Genomic DNA, 15462 nt, shown 5'->3' on the forward strand with positions numbered 1-15462 from the left:
ACGTAGACCCACCAAATTTTATATCTATTTCAATTCCCAGACTGTTGTAAAAGCTTTCTTTGAATATAATCTCGACAGTGGCATCCTCACAGGCATTGCCCCCAGAAACAATTTTACAACGTATACATTTAGTTTTGCCGATAATCACCACAATCCAGCAGTGTTGGTTCGCATTTATGTCCTAATGATAATATATGATAAGATATAATATGGCACAATGTTATAATTTGGCTTTGCAAAATGGGCAGATTATTCCTGAATTAATGAAAATGTAGTTCACTGAGTTCAAATATCTAACTGTTTAGAGATTATAAATTAAGCCGTGAGCTAACGCTCCAATTTTGACCGTTTTTTGGCAAATCTTCAAAGCAAACCAAATGAAATAGTAACCATTTATGATTAAAAAAAATAAATAAATAAATAAAAATCCCAAACTAGAATTACGCAGATACCAAATTAAACCATTTTTTACGGGAAGAATAGGTGCTCTCCAAGATGTAGACAGCTCCAAGAACCGCTGCAGTCTTCACCTCCTATTGTCACCCGAATGCCTCCCTCCACCTCCAGGTTGTGCCAACTCTGATTCTGTCAACTGGGCGAGGGTGTAGAGACAGTAAAACAATTGAGGGAGCTGTGGAGCAGAGCCCAAAATCAGTCGGGCCCCGTGTCCACAAACCCTCCGGCAGAGACGCACACAGAGCTACCTCTCCCGAGTGACCCGTTTCGTGAAATTTTGAAATTTAGTCACGTTCCCAAAACCGAAGAATTTGTAGTGGTGCTGAAGTATGATACCCTGTTTGTGACGCGGAGTATTCAACATGTAAGAGACGTCTGAACCCAGCCAACCGCCTCTACACACCGCTTTACCATGGGGCCTAGATCAATGTGATTTGGCTCAGCGAAAGTAAACAATTCATACCATTTCTGCTGCTCAGGGACAAGGCACGCATGCGAGGCAACGCCGGTAGACAAATATATAATTCTAATGCAAGATGTACTCATGACTAAATTTGGATGAATGCATTTTGATAAACCAAATCATGTGTGCGATCATATGTACAGTGTACAATGTACTGGGTCAATTGGTGAATGGGTGGAGGTTGGATCAGGAACACGGCATACCCACCGCGGGAGGATGGAGAACCAGGTTTCAGAGCTGCCCTCAGATGTTTCAGTTCAGCCACTGGAATGGAGGAGAGCACCACATATGCTCCCCCCAACGGATGTGCACAGTCAAGTTCAGTCCCATCCGGAAATGCCACTCGAATTCCAGTGTTCGTTCAGTCAATGGCAGTGACTCAGGCAATCTCGAGAGTCCACAAGGAGGATCGTGTTGTTACTCACTGGGAGATGCGGAAAGAGCTCACAGCGCGTGGAATATTTCACCCCAGTATCAAGCACCATCGAAAACTTGTCCATCCACCGTCCCCTGAATGCAGGGACATGCCATTCCTCAAACGCTAAAGCTCCGCGGCCCCCTGTCATGGAATGGGGTACCAGCGGGTTGGTGTCAAGAGTGCGTTGGGAGTGGGTAACGGTGGCGCCCCCTGCGCTGGTTGAGCTCTGGGCGACAGGAATGGCACCGGACCAGAGGATGGCACATTCCAGAAAGTGGCTCGGTATGGACTGCTCATCACCCAGTGACCCCGCAGCAAGAGCACACCCCACTCACAACCCCCGTCTATAACCACCCCTACCTCTGTTACCGCAATCCCGACCTCGTTGACCGGCCGGGTACGGACAGCCAGTCTGCTGTGGTGCCGCGTCATCCGAACCTTGCCTAGGAGCAGCAGAAGCGGAAGGCGCAGGTGCAATGGGAGCTGCATGCATTAGCTGCCCCTCCCCTTTTTTTCATTTTTTTTATTTTATAATTTTTAGCCCTCTTGGCCACCTGAACCTGCAAGTACAACAATTTTTAGTAACGCTCCTTAATCCAATCCCACATTTTCCTTTTCTGATGTCGTGCAAAATGATGTAAAAAAAAAATTGTTCTCCTGAGACTCATTAGCATTTTTTCATTGATGGACTGTTTCACATGATGTCCGTAACCGGAAGGACACGCCCTGAGGACGGCCAACTGGAACAGCTGTGGAATGACGACATTATTGGACAAGTCACTGCCGGAAGTCTCACTCCATTCACGTCTCGCCCTGGCCACATAGACCAGGCCTGTCTCCTCCGCTCCCCACCTGAAAGATACAGCAACATCGGCCCCAACGGGGCCAGAAATATCTGATGCACGGCACGACCAATCTCACCTGAGGTGTCCCCATTCAGCCGGTGACCGTCATGCTGCTCTGTAGGTCTGGCCTCGGCCTCAAGTAAGGACAGTTTCTGACATCATTCACTTGATGCTTGAATTTGATTAGTCCAATCTGTCTCCAATAACAATTTGAAAATCAGTACTTGGGAGTGCAATAGGGATTCAGGTTGATCAGGCCTGTCCGTCCATTGCATCCTACGTGCTGTTCGGGCTTACCGGTGCCCTCAATCAGGTTTCTTTCCTGAGGCCCGTCCCTTAAACATTCACTCATACCACATATACATACAAACACTTTTTCTGTCACACTTTCATTCACCAAAAAGATACTTTCCAATTCCACACAGAGACCCCTCCCTCGGCGCGTCCGCCTTGATTACACTGAGATTTGTGCTGGCAGAACCTTAATTTTGCCTCAATTTAGCCAGCAAATGCCAAAGTTTACCACGGTGCGTTTGTGGATTTTCCCATTCAGTCCCTGTGAAATCGTTTCTCCTGTTCCTCCTGGACTCAGCTGACGATCCTGCACCTGTGACGTCAAACAGCTCATAGATGCGGATGTTAGTCTGGTATTTCTGGAATGCTGTCTTGTCCCTTAGAAGTTGTCATGTCAGGGCTGGTGTCGCAAAGTCATAAAACATCTGTCGTCCACCTTTGTTACATTTGATACACATCAGTTAATAAATCAGCTGCCAAACTATTTAATCCAACTTTATACTTGGCAAACCTCTCATCAATTGCTAGACATCTCCTGTTCTAAAGATTTTCTTTGAACATGATCATAAAATGTTTCAATTCAAACCTATCCCAAAAACCTAATCCTTTTGCGTCATGGTCCGTTTTGTCCTGTCATGTTTTTGTTTTGTGTTTGCCCAGCTGGAGTGGGGGTGTTTCCTTCCAGCGCTTGTTCCTGTTCATGTCGTCATGGCTGGAGAGACGCGCCCACCAGCCACGCACCTGTCACTCGTCAAGTCATTGATTACTGCACTATTTAAACACTCCACGCTGACTACTCAGCGTCGGAATATTCATCTTGCTCATGCTCATGTCCCAAGTTGTGAATTCTAGACACCTTGTTATTGCATTCCGTGTACCTTTTTCCCGTTCATTGTTTGTGTTTCCGTTTTCATTTATTGATCTTCTCGGTTGAGCTCAATTGGTTTTCCTTGCCCTTCTGCGGTAAGCGATTTTTGTTCATTTTGTTCCTTGCCTTTTGCAAGCCTTTTTCGTTCCCGTCGTTATTCCTCTGGTGTCAGTTTTTCCACCAGCGTCTTTCGTTGCACTTTGTCGGTATTGGGTATGATTATATATCTTATATATCTTGTCCGCACCCCAGCCACGCCTCCCCATCTCCAACCCTCACAAACAGCTACCGTCCATCGGCCACTCGACCCCCATCTTTCCAACCTCATATCTGCAACTCCCCCTGCTCATCCAACTGCTCCCATCACTTTCCCCACACTCTAATTTCCTAATCAACTCAGAGTTCCCAATGGTCACATTTCGTACGTCCGCAAGACACATGCTCAATAAAGCCTTTGTGTTTTGGTTTCATAAACTTATCTCAAGTAATTTCATCGCCAATCCTCTCCCGTAATTTCATTGCTAATCATCCCCTGAAATTTTTATACCAATCATAATTTTACACTCCCACCATTTCCCCATTTTTAATCAACTACGACTCAAGCAGTGTGGAACTCTCACCGGAGCAAGGTCCATCCTAACACAGATTTTCCGTGTTTTGGATTCTTCTCTCTGTACTACCAAAATATCCACAACTTAATTATTTATTCAATCAAACCAATCAGGCAGTTTTGTCTTATCGCCGTTAGGTTTCCCCCTGTTCTGCTTCAGGGTTGCATTCACTCACGTGATCGCTTGAACTTTCACACGATATATTGTATGCACCACACGTTACTTTAAGCATGTTTTGTTGTGAGTGTGGGACGCAAACCCCACTCTCTCCTTTTTATCATCACTTACCAGACATTAACACTCTACTTTCTCTTACACCCCTAAACATTAAACCAATTGAGCATCATAAGACATAGACCCGGGAATTATAAACATGAGACACGACAACCCAGTAGAACGCAGCACAGCAAGGGCCACTAATTGCCACGGGACATACACAACGTATAGGCAGTTAGACAATTACACAACAACGTCACAATTAACACACAGACAACAGCACAAACACAGAACTGAGCAAGTGAACCACATTGGAACACCCCGAAATCAAGAAACTGTCAACAATATCGGAACACCTTAAAATCTATTCTATATTCCAGCAACCGGAACGCTCCACGCCTCGGTCAACCACATATACCGTGACTGCGCGCTCTTTTACCGTGACTGCGCACTTTTTATTGAGGTTGCAGTGCGACCATCAGCTCGTCAGCTGTGCACTTCCCTCCACCGTGTATGCCTCTGCAGCGACAGATAATGGTGGTCCGAAAGATCCAATCTTTCCCAGCCTCAGTCCACTTATATACTATACTATACTAACTATACTGAGCGTCACTTTATTGGGAACGCTGTGCACACGTTCTGCTAGTCAGCTGTGCATCCCCTTCTTCGACTGCCAGAGCACGAGACTACGGGTTTTGACTACGGGTGCTAATTTCTGTTGCCGGCCAAAAACAGGAGCCCCCTACTTATTTCACCTGCGTACGCTTCCAATATTACTAGTAATCCATGCGCAATCTACATTCTATACAAAGCATTCCTGAAGTCCAGAAACAATATATCCAGAAACACTGACAAAATTTAACGGTCTAATAATCGACCACGTCTTTCCACTCTACAATATAACAAATCAGGAGACTTTGAAAAACAGGCTCTCCCCTACCTTTGTTCTGATTGTCCAGGCCTGTAATATTGTAGAGTGTGAAGAACAAGCCGCAACGACTCCCTCCTTGAGAAAATCACGTCGGGGTCACCAAAACTGCTGGAGTTGAGCCACCGAGAAAACGAGAAATATTTCGTAAATGAACCTGAAAAGCCAAACTTACCTACCGTATTTTCGCAGCCATAAAGCGCACTTTAAAGTCCTGAAACCCGTCCAAAAAAGCCAAGGCGCCTTTTGAGGAGGAGCGCCCATTTTGTGGACCAAGTGCAACAAGTGCACTGCTGGGCTGACTGCGAACATGAACTGCCTGCACACTGCTTATATAGAGAGAAGGCAGGCATGGCTAACGACAACAGGCGGACGTGAGAGGGGAGATGGGCGTGAATGACAACGCAAAGGCACGCCCCCCAGTGCAAAGCAGGCTCCAGTGCCCCTGTATGGGCAAATGTGTCTGCTTGCTCTGTCGTAAGAGCTTTCGCAAGAGCCGGCATCAAGAGGAGCCGCACACAGCAGCGACACGGGAATCTGACAATGACAAGAGGGAACCTGGCGTGTTAGTGGGAGAATTTGCCCAGCTGTTTATTTCTGATACAGAAGATGATTTTGATGGATTTGTGGATGATGACTAATTAATAATAATGTGAGTGCATTGTTAAATAGTTCAATAAAATACAACTAAACTCAGTTTTGCTCCTGTTGCCTTTTTAAAAACAACTAGCCACGCTATCTTCTGTTTTAGTGTGCATGCATGTTAACTAAGGTATTGTAGGCAGAATTTTGCTGGGCCTACACCATTACGCTATTCAGTTGATTCGGGGTGATAGTTTTAGTTTTGATGTAACACCATGACTGCACATCGTTTGTTGATTAGTGATTTGCTCACACCGGCATTGTGTCGGCATCCCATCTGAGGGGCTACGCGGCAGCGAGACGGCGAGGAAGACTGATAATGACTCTCGTGTTTGGTGGAGAATAGCGGATACAGAAGACAAGGACTTGGTGCATTTTTGGATAAGGACAACTTCTGCACGTTGTTAAAAGCTAAAATAAAATACCACAGAACTCCCGCTGCCATTTTAAAAACACGCGAGCGCGACTAAGCAGCTAGCGCGACTGCTTGGTTGCTTGGTTCTGTTTGCGGCCAATGATACCGCGCGTTCTATGTATCAAATACAGAAATAGCACCCTCACCTGGGACTGCGCCCTTTGATACGGCGCGTCTTTTGGCCGTAAAAATACGGTACTCCAATGCGTGTTCGTTTTTTGTACTAAAAAAGAAAAGGGTCAAATAAAGACTCAACAACAGCTGATTATAGTTGCGATATTTTAGTTTCTTTGATTTCTGGAGTTCAGGAAATAGTACAAAGACAGATATCTGGGCGGCTTTTTCTTAATCTGACGAGAAACTATAATCAGACGAGCACAATCGAAAAATGTCGCGCTGATCTCAGCCCAGCCTCACATTTTATAGGAGGTTTTTTTATGTCAAGGGTCATGTAGGTTGAATCGGTCGTCCTTGCTCCTTCCCCCGGCCTGGCCCACGTTCCACGTGCAAGGCTGACCTTCTCAGGCAGGCGGCAGTCTCTCCGTCTCTCCTGCTCACATTCCCCTGTAATCTCGTCAGTGTACAGATTGTGTGGTGTATGTTTTCCCAGATTAAATTGTTATGTTTTTGGGTGTTCTTGATCGCGTCCCTGTGACGTCCTCCCCGGCCCAATTTGATATGTTTGTATCTTCTATGGCCTATGTGGAGAATGTGTTCAGTCGTATTTGTCCATGAAGTGCTATTTGGTTTGTCATCAGTTTAACCTGAGCAGACTGAATCTGTTTGTTCTGAATCAGAGTGTGGGTCATGAAAATACTATGTGTGTAATTTTGAGGTCTTACATTTAAACTAAGTCGTATAAATTTAGCATATGAATGAATCAGTAAACACCATGACTACAATCCCAGTCAATCTTATCGATGCACTGTACTTCTACATACATTTGAAAAATGCTTTTGTTTCATCAATGTTGAACATATTCAGTAAATATGAACCTGCTAAATTAAATAATTGACCTTCTGTCCCATAAGTGTTTAAAATAATGCCAGCAATCGTAATACAATCCTTCACTATTAATTACATAACGCCTACAATAAAATACAACTTTAACTCTATTGGTGAAAGTAAAGTTTAATTTAGGCTATTAAGTAACTCAGTGGTGGGCCTTCAAGGCCTTCTCTGTTGGCCAAACATAATCAATAAAAAAAAATGATCATAATCGTTGCATTGATGTCATATTATAGCTGAGCGTTGTATTTTTAGGTGAGTTTTGAATCCAATCGGAATTCCGCTCGCTCGTGTTGCCGGGCAGGTTTCACAATACGAGGAGCGCGCATTATTCGTTCCGAGGCCTTAAGATGCAATTGTACGGGCATCGCTTCTGTCAAAGTCAATGAGCTTTCATATTTGTTAGACGGTTGCGATAGCCAATCAGATCACGAGTTGGTTACAGTGAGCCTTCTCGCTGGCCTTATGCTGAGGGTGATGAACGCGTTTTGTGAAGCGCGATGTCGAATCAACACACCCAAAAGTCGTAATTGGCGGCCGTTCGAAAATCTAAAATATATTCTTGCTTTTTTTTAAACCACAATGGCCGAAGGAGGGAAAAGTGTGGATTTAATTGCAGATACACTTGCAAGGACATTTTCAAGTCGGACCTTTCAAGAGAAGCTATATCGTCCAACACTCACTCAGTGGTGCGTAAGTGTGTTTCTGGATATTATTTGTCCAGCCGTGGTGTCATAAATGATGGTATTTTGATGTGGATTCATTCAAGTAGGACAAAGTAGGACTTCACTGAAGGCACAGGTGTGAAATGCACAGAAGTAACTTAACAAGTAAAAGTAAAAAAATTATGATTGCTTAAGAATGTGCAAGAAAGAACTCAATGTGATCGAAATGTTGTGCTTAGGTATTTATTTCTTTGTTGTTTATTCATTCAATTCTATACTTGTTTCAATATTTGAGGATTATTTTTCTTTCAATATGTAGTATATTTTGTCTTTGAAGTGTGGGTCCTTGCTGCCTTCCGGAGAGGCAGCCGAGCAAGGCTGGATTGGTGATGGAAAAGAACTGGTTCGAAAAAGATTTTATCCTCGTCACGTGCTGATGTCAAAAGAAGTCTCCCCAAAAACGTGCGAGCCCCCTCTCAGACATTCCCTTCTTATAGGGAATGCCCAAATAGGACATGAATATCTAATTTTCCCTTGTTGCATATGCATTCCCATCACGCTAGTCTTCGGGATTTCCCTCCAAAAGTCCCCCAGAGGGAGAGCAGATGCGTCTCCCCGTTGATACGACCAGTCTACTCGTGACCACCTTAAATTACTTCCATACCCTGGAAGGTCACTGACCTGGCGAGAGAATTCCCCCCACCATAAACAATACTCAGGCCTATTTTCTCTCAGGGCAGTATCTGGTTACATCGGAACTTCAGAACCAAGACTGGTCACTTCTGTGAGCTCCAGTCCCTTCATCGTTTCATAAAGAGAGTTACTTCCCATATGTAGATTAGGCCATTTAAAAATACATACATTTTTTAAAAATGTATTTCAATGTATATTTAAGCTTACTTATGTAATACTACAATATTTATTCAATTATTAAAATATGCAAAATTATATCAATATTAATTTAAACCTTTTTATTTCACACTTGAATATTTCTTAACTTATTTGTTCATTTGAATATGTGTGCAATTTAAATCATTCCATCCCTCCAGCCATTTTCTGCTGCTCATCCAGGGTCGGGTTATTGAATTAATTTAATACTTAAGTATTTTTTATATTTCAATATTTATTTCAAGATTAACTCTTCTCAATGTGTTCAATATTTATAAAATGTTTCTATATTTCTTATTAATTGCATTAAGTCTGAATGTCGTTGCTAATTTTACATTTCAATATTTCCAGATTTCATTATATAAGCAATCGTAAAGTATAAAAAATATAATATAGCATGAAAAAAGTATTTTGTATATTTGACAAAATTATAGTTTTTCCGAAGTGAGATTCTGCTTCGCAACAAACCCCAAACGCTTGATAGAGCTCAACCTAGAAAGAGAAACCGAGACTATTTGCGTTTCTCTTTCTGGTTCTTTTTAGAGTTCAACTTCTAGTTCAGTTTTTCACCTTTTCACACAGCGTAATGAAAGCCAGTTGGCAAGTGGAACAAGTGATTTCATTGATGATTGTGGAAGGATTTCATAAGCACGGTTTCTTCTCACACCTTTTCCATTAAGTACGATTAAAAAGACAACTGAAAGGCATAATGTTAACAAATGTTATTCAGGCAAAGGCAATTAATTTTGTTTGATGTAAACACCAAAACAAATCATCACTCAGACATGATGCTTATTCTGACACTAATCACATTGACTTTGTGTCAATAAAAGAGCTTTGCAAAATTCAATTTCATCATATTTTATTCAAAATCACATTTACATCTTACCACAAAGAGTCGGTTCTTTCATTTTTTTTTATTTTTTTAATCTTCAAGGATCGCTGCAATTCTCGCCAGCACAATCGTGTCTCTCAGCACTACGTTTAGTGAAGAATTTTTTAGCACAAACACTGCAACTGAATGGCTTTTCAGCACTGTGTGTTATTGTGTGGCTTGTTAAATTTGCCTTTAGAGAGAAACTCTTGCCGCAAACCGAGCAGGAAAAAGGTTTTTCTCCACTGTGTGTTCTTGTGTGGCGTCGTAAATTTGACTTGTCAGAGAAACTCTTGCCACAAACTGAGCATGAAAAAGGTCTTTCTCCAGTATGTGTTCTTGTGTGTTCTGTTAAATATGTCTTTATCGAGAAGCATTTTCCACAAACAGAGCAGGAAAAAGGTTTTTCTCCAGTGTGTGTTCTTGTGTGTTCTGTTAAATATGTCTTTATCGAGAAGCATTTTCCACAAACAGAACAGGAAAAAGGTTTTTCTCCACTGTGTGTTCTTGCGTGCCTTGTGAAATGAGAATCATGGGAGAAGCTTTTACCACAATCTGAGCACGAAAAAGGTTTTTCTCCAGTGTGTGTACTTGTGTGGATTGTTAAATGCGACTTACGCAGGAAACTTTTGCCACAAACCGAGCAAGAAAAAGGTTTTTCACCACTGTGTGTTCTTGTGTGGCTTGTTAAATTAGACGTGGCAGAGAAACTCTTGCCACAAACTGAGCATGAAAAAGGTTTTTCTCCACTGTGTGTTCTTGTGTGTTGTGTTAAAGCTCCCTTTTCAGAGAATCCTTTGCCACAAACTGAGCAGGTAAAAGGTTTTTCTCCACTGTGTGTTCTTGCGTGCCTTGTGAAATGAGAATTATGGGAGAAGCTTTTACCACAAACTGAGCAAGAAAAAGGTTTTTCTGCAGTGTGTGTTCTTGTATGTTCTGTTAATCGTGACTTTAGAGAAAAGCTTTTCCCACAAACCAAGCAGGAAAATGGTTTTTCTCCAGTGTGTGTTCTTGTGTGGCTTGTTAAACCTTCCTTTTGAGAGAAGCATTTTCCACAAACTGAGCAAGAAAAAGGTTTTTCTCCACTATGTATTGTTGTGTGTTTTATTAAATGTGACTTACCAGAAAATCTCTTGCCACAAACTAAGCAGAAAAAAGGTTTTTCTCCACTGTGTGTTCTTGTGTGCGGTTTTAAAGACAGCTTTGAAGTTAATGAGTCAGTGTGACATGCCTTTTCACATTTGCCTTGCCCATCATCATCATCATCATCGTCATGAGCGTCTGATAATGTGTCCTCATTATGTGCTTGTGATGGCCCCCAGTGGTCTTCATCACCTTCTGTTGTCACGTGATGACTTGAGCTGCTGCTTGGAGGCTCCGCCCCTCTGTTGTCCTCACTCTCATCCTTGTTTTCATCGTCAGTCTTTATAGGGACAACGTTCACTGGTGACTTGTTGATCTCCTCCTCCTCCTCCTCCTCCTCCTCCTTTTTGATGTGAGTCAAGTCTGGCTCCTCTTTCACAGAACAGAGATCGTTTTCACTGGCGTCTGCAGGACACAAAAAGACAAACACATTTGGTTTGGTCAAGTCAAAGCTCATGCGGCGACTTTGTCTTATATTGTTTCTACCGTGCTACCTTGACTTGTGCCTGCCGCACACGGAGCAATGCGTGCGACCCCAACTTGGACCGGACCATGGGGGCATTTCACAAAATTACGTCCTACAATGTAAACCTCCCTTTAGCAGCACAACTGTGATAAACGAGCATTTAAAACGGAAGCACGTTGCGGCTGATGCCCAATTTCATTTCTGAATTAGTCACAGACGTTTCTGGAAGCGAGCTGAAGTCAGCACACACCGGCTATTGTGTGTGTCTGATGGAACACCTGTTGTGGGACCCTTACATATTGATGCAGACCACTGGGGGACATCGCAACATAATGTCATTGATAAAATAGGAATCGTTCAAGTGAAATATGTTTACAAGTATTTCATTTTGCATTTATAGATAGTTTCATCGTGGGTACTTTTTGCTTCCATTATAATCTGGATCCCTAAAAGAATTAAAGGGGCCCTGGAATCAGAGTGGCTATTTATTGTATGATTTACGTTTGGGTTTTTTTTTTTACCCAAAATGACATTTATCCTGCGAGTAAGTTCCGACATTACCCTTTTATTTTTATAAAATTTCTGTTTCTAAATAAATTTTAAAACAAAATTACGTTTGAAGAGTAAAAGTTCTTACACATAAATTAAGCAACAACACTTTCACTCTGACTTTCATGTTGACATATTTGAATAATGACTGTATATTTTAAAGTTATCCAATATGTATTAAAATTAGACACACCATAATATTTTAAGAGTTCACTGAATTATTTTGTACCTGCAATGATGCATAACAGCCATAGCGTGTCAGTAATGAGTAACAAAGTAACACAACATTGTCATTTGCATAAATTACCAGGAACTATGAGTTGCGGGGGAGATGCAAACCACCTGGGCCACAGGAACTTTATTACCAGGAACTAAATGTTCCTCGGCTTGTAGTTGGAAAAGGGGGTTGTGACGCTCTCCCTTTTTAAGCCCATAGTAAGCCAAAGAGCAGGTCAGTGACTTCCAGCTTGAAACAGGGATCCATGTTGCGACTCGACCACAAGTCGGATGTGGATGCAAAATGCTTGACATGTCTCCGCTCCCGTCCCGATGTTGTCCATATCGGAAGTGCTGTTTGCGGCAAATATTTTCGTACCTCTTGTCGGCTGCTTTCATGAGGCGTTTAAATCCTGTCCGCTCCACTGTAACTAGAGGAGCTCTATCTTTAGCTATGTGCTCGGCTATCGCGTCCACCTCTGAGACGTTCTCTCGTATGGTGTCGCCTCCGTTATGGGCTGTTGTCACTTGTCCAACCTTGCTCCTCACTTTGAACTTTTAGCACACATTGGTTGTGTTGTGGGTGGTGAAAAAGAAAAGGTTGGACGCGCTGTTTCAGGTGCTTACGATGCACTTTGTAGTTCATGTTTTTTTGCTTAAACATCGTCTTCATGGAACCCAAAACATTTCCAAACGACAGATGTCCACTTTATTTTCGGGACAAGCGCGACAGGAACAATTTCAACTAACGTTACTTCGTCCGCAGCCGTTGTCAGCCGCTTCAGGATTTGAATCGCCAGCTACGAACGCGTCTTGTTTACATTCTTGTTCATAAGGGAGGAGTCACGTGACTACACGCGCTGGAGCCGTCTTAAAGGGGCATGAGCATCGCCGCAGACAGAAAAGACTTCTTTTTCTTTTTTTTTTTTTAGACACCGAATTTACCGACATGGGCAAAATGATGTCGGTCATTCTAATAAATTTCGGTAACGGTAAATTTTCGGTTTATCGCCCAGCCCTAACACATAGTATTTTCATGACCCACACTCTCATTCAGAACAAACAGATTCAGTCTGCTCAGGTCAAACTGATGACAAACCAGATCGCACTTCATGGACAAATACAAGAAAACACATTCTCCACATAGGCCATAGAAGATACAAACATCAAGTTGGGGGAGGACGTCACAGGGACGCTATCTCTAATCTCGTTGCACACTTGAGTACAATGACAATAAAGGGATTTCTAATTTCTAATCAAGAAGACCCAAAAATATAATCTGATCTGGGAAAACATACACCACACAATCTGTACACTGACGAGATTACAGGGGAATGTGAGCAGGAGAGACGGAGAGACTGCCTGAGAAGGTCAGCCTTGGACCTGGAACGTGGGCCGGGCCGGGGGAAGGAGCAAGGACGACCGATTCAACCTACATGACCCTTGACATAGGAAACCTAGAAAATGTGAGGCTGGGCTGAGATCAGCGCGCCATTTTTCGATAGTACTCGTCTTGAGTACAGTTTCTCGTCAGATTAAGGCAAAGCCGCCCAGATATCTGTATTTGTACTATTTCCTGAACGCCAGAAATTGAAGAAACTAAATATTGGAACTCTATTCAGTTGTTGTTGAGTCTTTATTTGACCCTATTCTTCTTGAGTACAAAAAACGATCACGCATTGGAGTAACTTTGGCATTTAAGATTCATTTACAAAATGTTTCTCATTTTCTCGGTGGCTCAACTCCAACAGTGGATATAAAAGTACACTACATCTGTCAGCATAGTTTTGAAACATGATGACGTGACAAACTTAATTTCTTTAACAACATTTAAAAACCTGAATAAGTAAAATGTTAAATAATCAGTTCAAATTTTAAACTGGGAAAAAAAACACGGAGTTGACCCCCCACTAATGGTTATTCTTTGGCATTTATTTTCTGCACTGATTTCATTTGGCATAAACAATTGTTCAGCAAACCGGCAAGTAAAAGGCAATATTTAAAAATAAAACGGCAATAACCTTGAACGCATTTCCCCAAACAACTTAATGTTGTGATGCATATTTTTAACGATAGAAAGTCGTTCTTTCCAAAGCAAATGAGAGTAAGACGGGTACAAACCTGCTTTGTGTAGCACAACAGGAGGCTGCTTGTTAACTTCGCCCAGCAGTTGAAAATGTTGCTCGTTCTCTTCTTTTATTCCACAAAGTTCCTCTTTGTACTTGGGTGTCGTTCTAGCACACATTTTCAAATGATAATTCCAAAAAATCCGCACTTGATCTCTGCTTGGCGATGAGTCATGTGCCTCTTTTCGTTAGCGGCTAGCAAGCTAACAAGCTAAGCTAACTACGCCGAAAAGCATCAACGCGCGAAGATGAGTTATCGGGACACAAAGACTTAATTAATTATGTCGTAGTCCTTTAGAGTAGCACTGGACATTCTGTGAGAAATTTACAGTCAGTTCCACACTAAATCAGAAGAATTTAGCGGTGGACGGTTTTTGTTCCGGTGTGGACGGGTCGGTGGATGTGGTCGAGGTCCTTCGGAAGCTGCGCGCTTGCTTATGACGTCATGCTTTCAGCACGTATTTTTCAAATATATTTCTTTGCCTCTGTGTATGTTTTTACCCCTGGCTGTTATATTTCAATATATATTCTATATAATATTTTATTTCGGTTGATAAAAAAAAAAAAAAACTAAAATAACGCCACATTGGCGCGTAAGATCTGACGTCACTTCCGCCTTTGCCTCGAGAAGCCGCTGCTGCTCCAGCAGTGAGACGTTTAAGTTTCTCCTCCCGAACTTGCAACAATGCTGTGTTTCACTCGGGCTGCGAGATTGTATGAATATAATGTCTGCAAATACTAGCAGTGCTTCTCAATTATTTCACGCCCGCCCCTCCCAAGAAGAAAAAGATTCGCCCCCCCCCCACCACCAATTTTTTTTCTGTCTTTGTAGATTGATGTTAGATTGTCAATAAAATATCCCTTAACTAAGCTAAATTGCTAAGAAATATAATTTTGAGAATTATTTTTTGTGAGGATCTCGAAACTCAGTACTCTGTTGTGCAAATATTGATGAGATGATAAATATTTACTAATACGTTTTTTTTTTTAATCTTTATTCACAGAAGCAAACCAAACACATTTATGAATACCGAAATCCATGCGATGCATCTAATTTGAAGTACTTAGCACCTGCCATGTCACTCAGGATTTTTTCACGCTTGGGAATCTGATAATGTTCTCTTATATGAAAAAAATCAGTGCCTACCTTCTGCCAGGGAGTTGTGGGAAGGTCAGCTACTAATACGTACATAATATAGAAAACACAAAAAGAAGAGCCAGGGGGATTTTAAACAAAAATTCTTTGTAAATAACAAAAAGCAACAGCTTTAGTATTTTACGATACGTTTTTTAAAAATAATTTTATGGTTACTATACGTTTTTTTTAATGGTTACTGTAATGTTCCGTCTTCTATCTTAAGAAGTCACGCA

The 15462-nt window shown here is 42.1% G+C and overlaps 1 protein-coding gene across 1 annotated transcript; it reads right to left on the reverse strand.

Moving 5' to 3' along the window:
- Window positions 1-9562: 9562 nt before the first annotated feature.
- On the reverse strand, window positions 9563-10860 carry LOC148342336 (uncharacterized). The gene is made up of 2 exons (XM_088288143.1): window positions 10823-10860; window positions 9563-10769 (listed from the first exon to the last, which is right to left on the reverse strand). Exons 1-2 carry the CDS (start codon window positions 10858-10860, stop codon window positions 9650-9652), a joined length of 1158 nt encoding a protein of 385 aa, XP_088144269.1. The 3' UTR covers window positions 9563-9649.
- Window positions 10861-15462: the final 4602 nt, after the last annotated feature.

Source organism: Idiotropiscis lumnitzeri, chromosome 2 (assembly GCF_059441095.1).
Source record: "Idiotropiscis lumnitzeri isolate Australia: NSW breed Sydney's pygmy pipehorse chromosome 2, RoL_Ilum_1.0, whole genome shotgun sequence".
Lineage (NCBI taxonomy): Eukaryota > Metazoa > Chordata > Actinopteri > Syngnathiformes > Syngnathidae > Idiotropiscis > Idiotropiscis lumnitzeri.

What these genes read in the sequence shown, in the direction of transcription:
- LOC148342336 (XM_088288143.1), bottom strand. Translation starts at nt 10,860, where the DNA reads ATGATGATGATGATGATGGGCAAGGCAAATGTGAAAAG. An exon ending in GGCAAGGCAAATGTGAAAAG is followed by an intron (nt 10,770 to 10,822) that starts GCATGTCACACT and finishes ACCGCACACAAG; the next exon opens with AACACACAGTGGAGAAAAAC.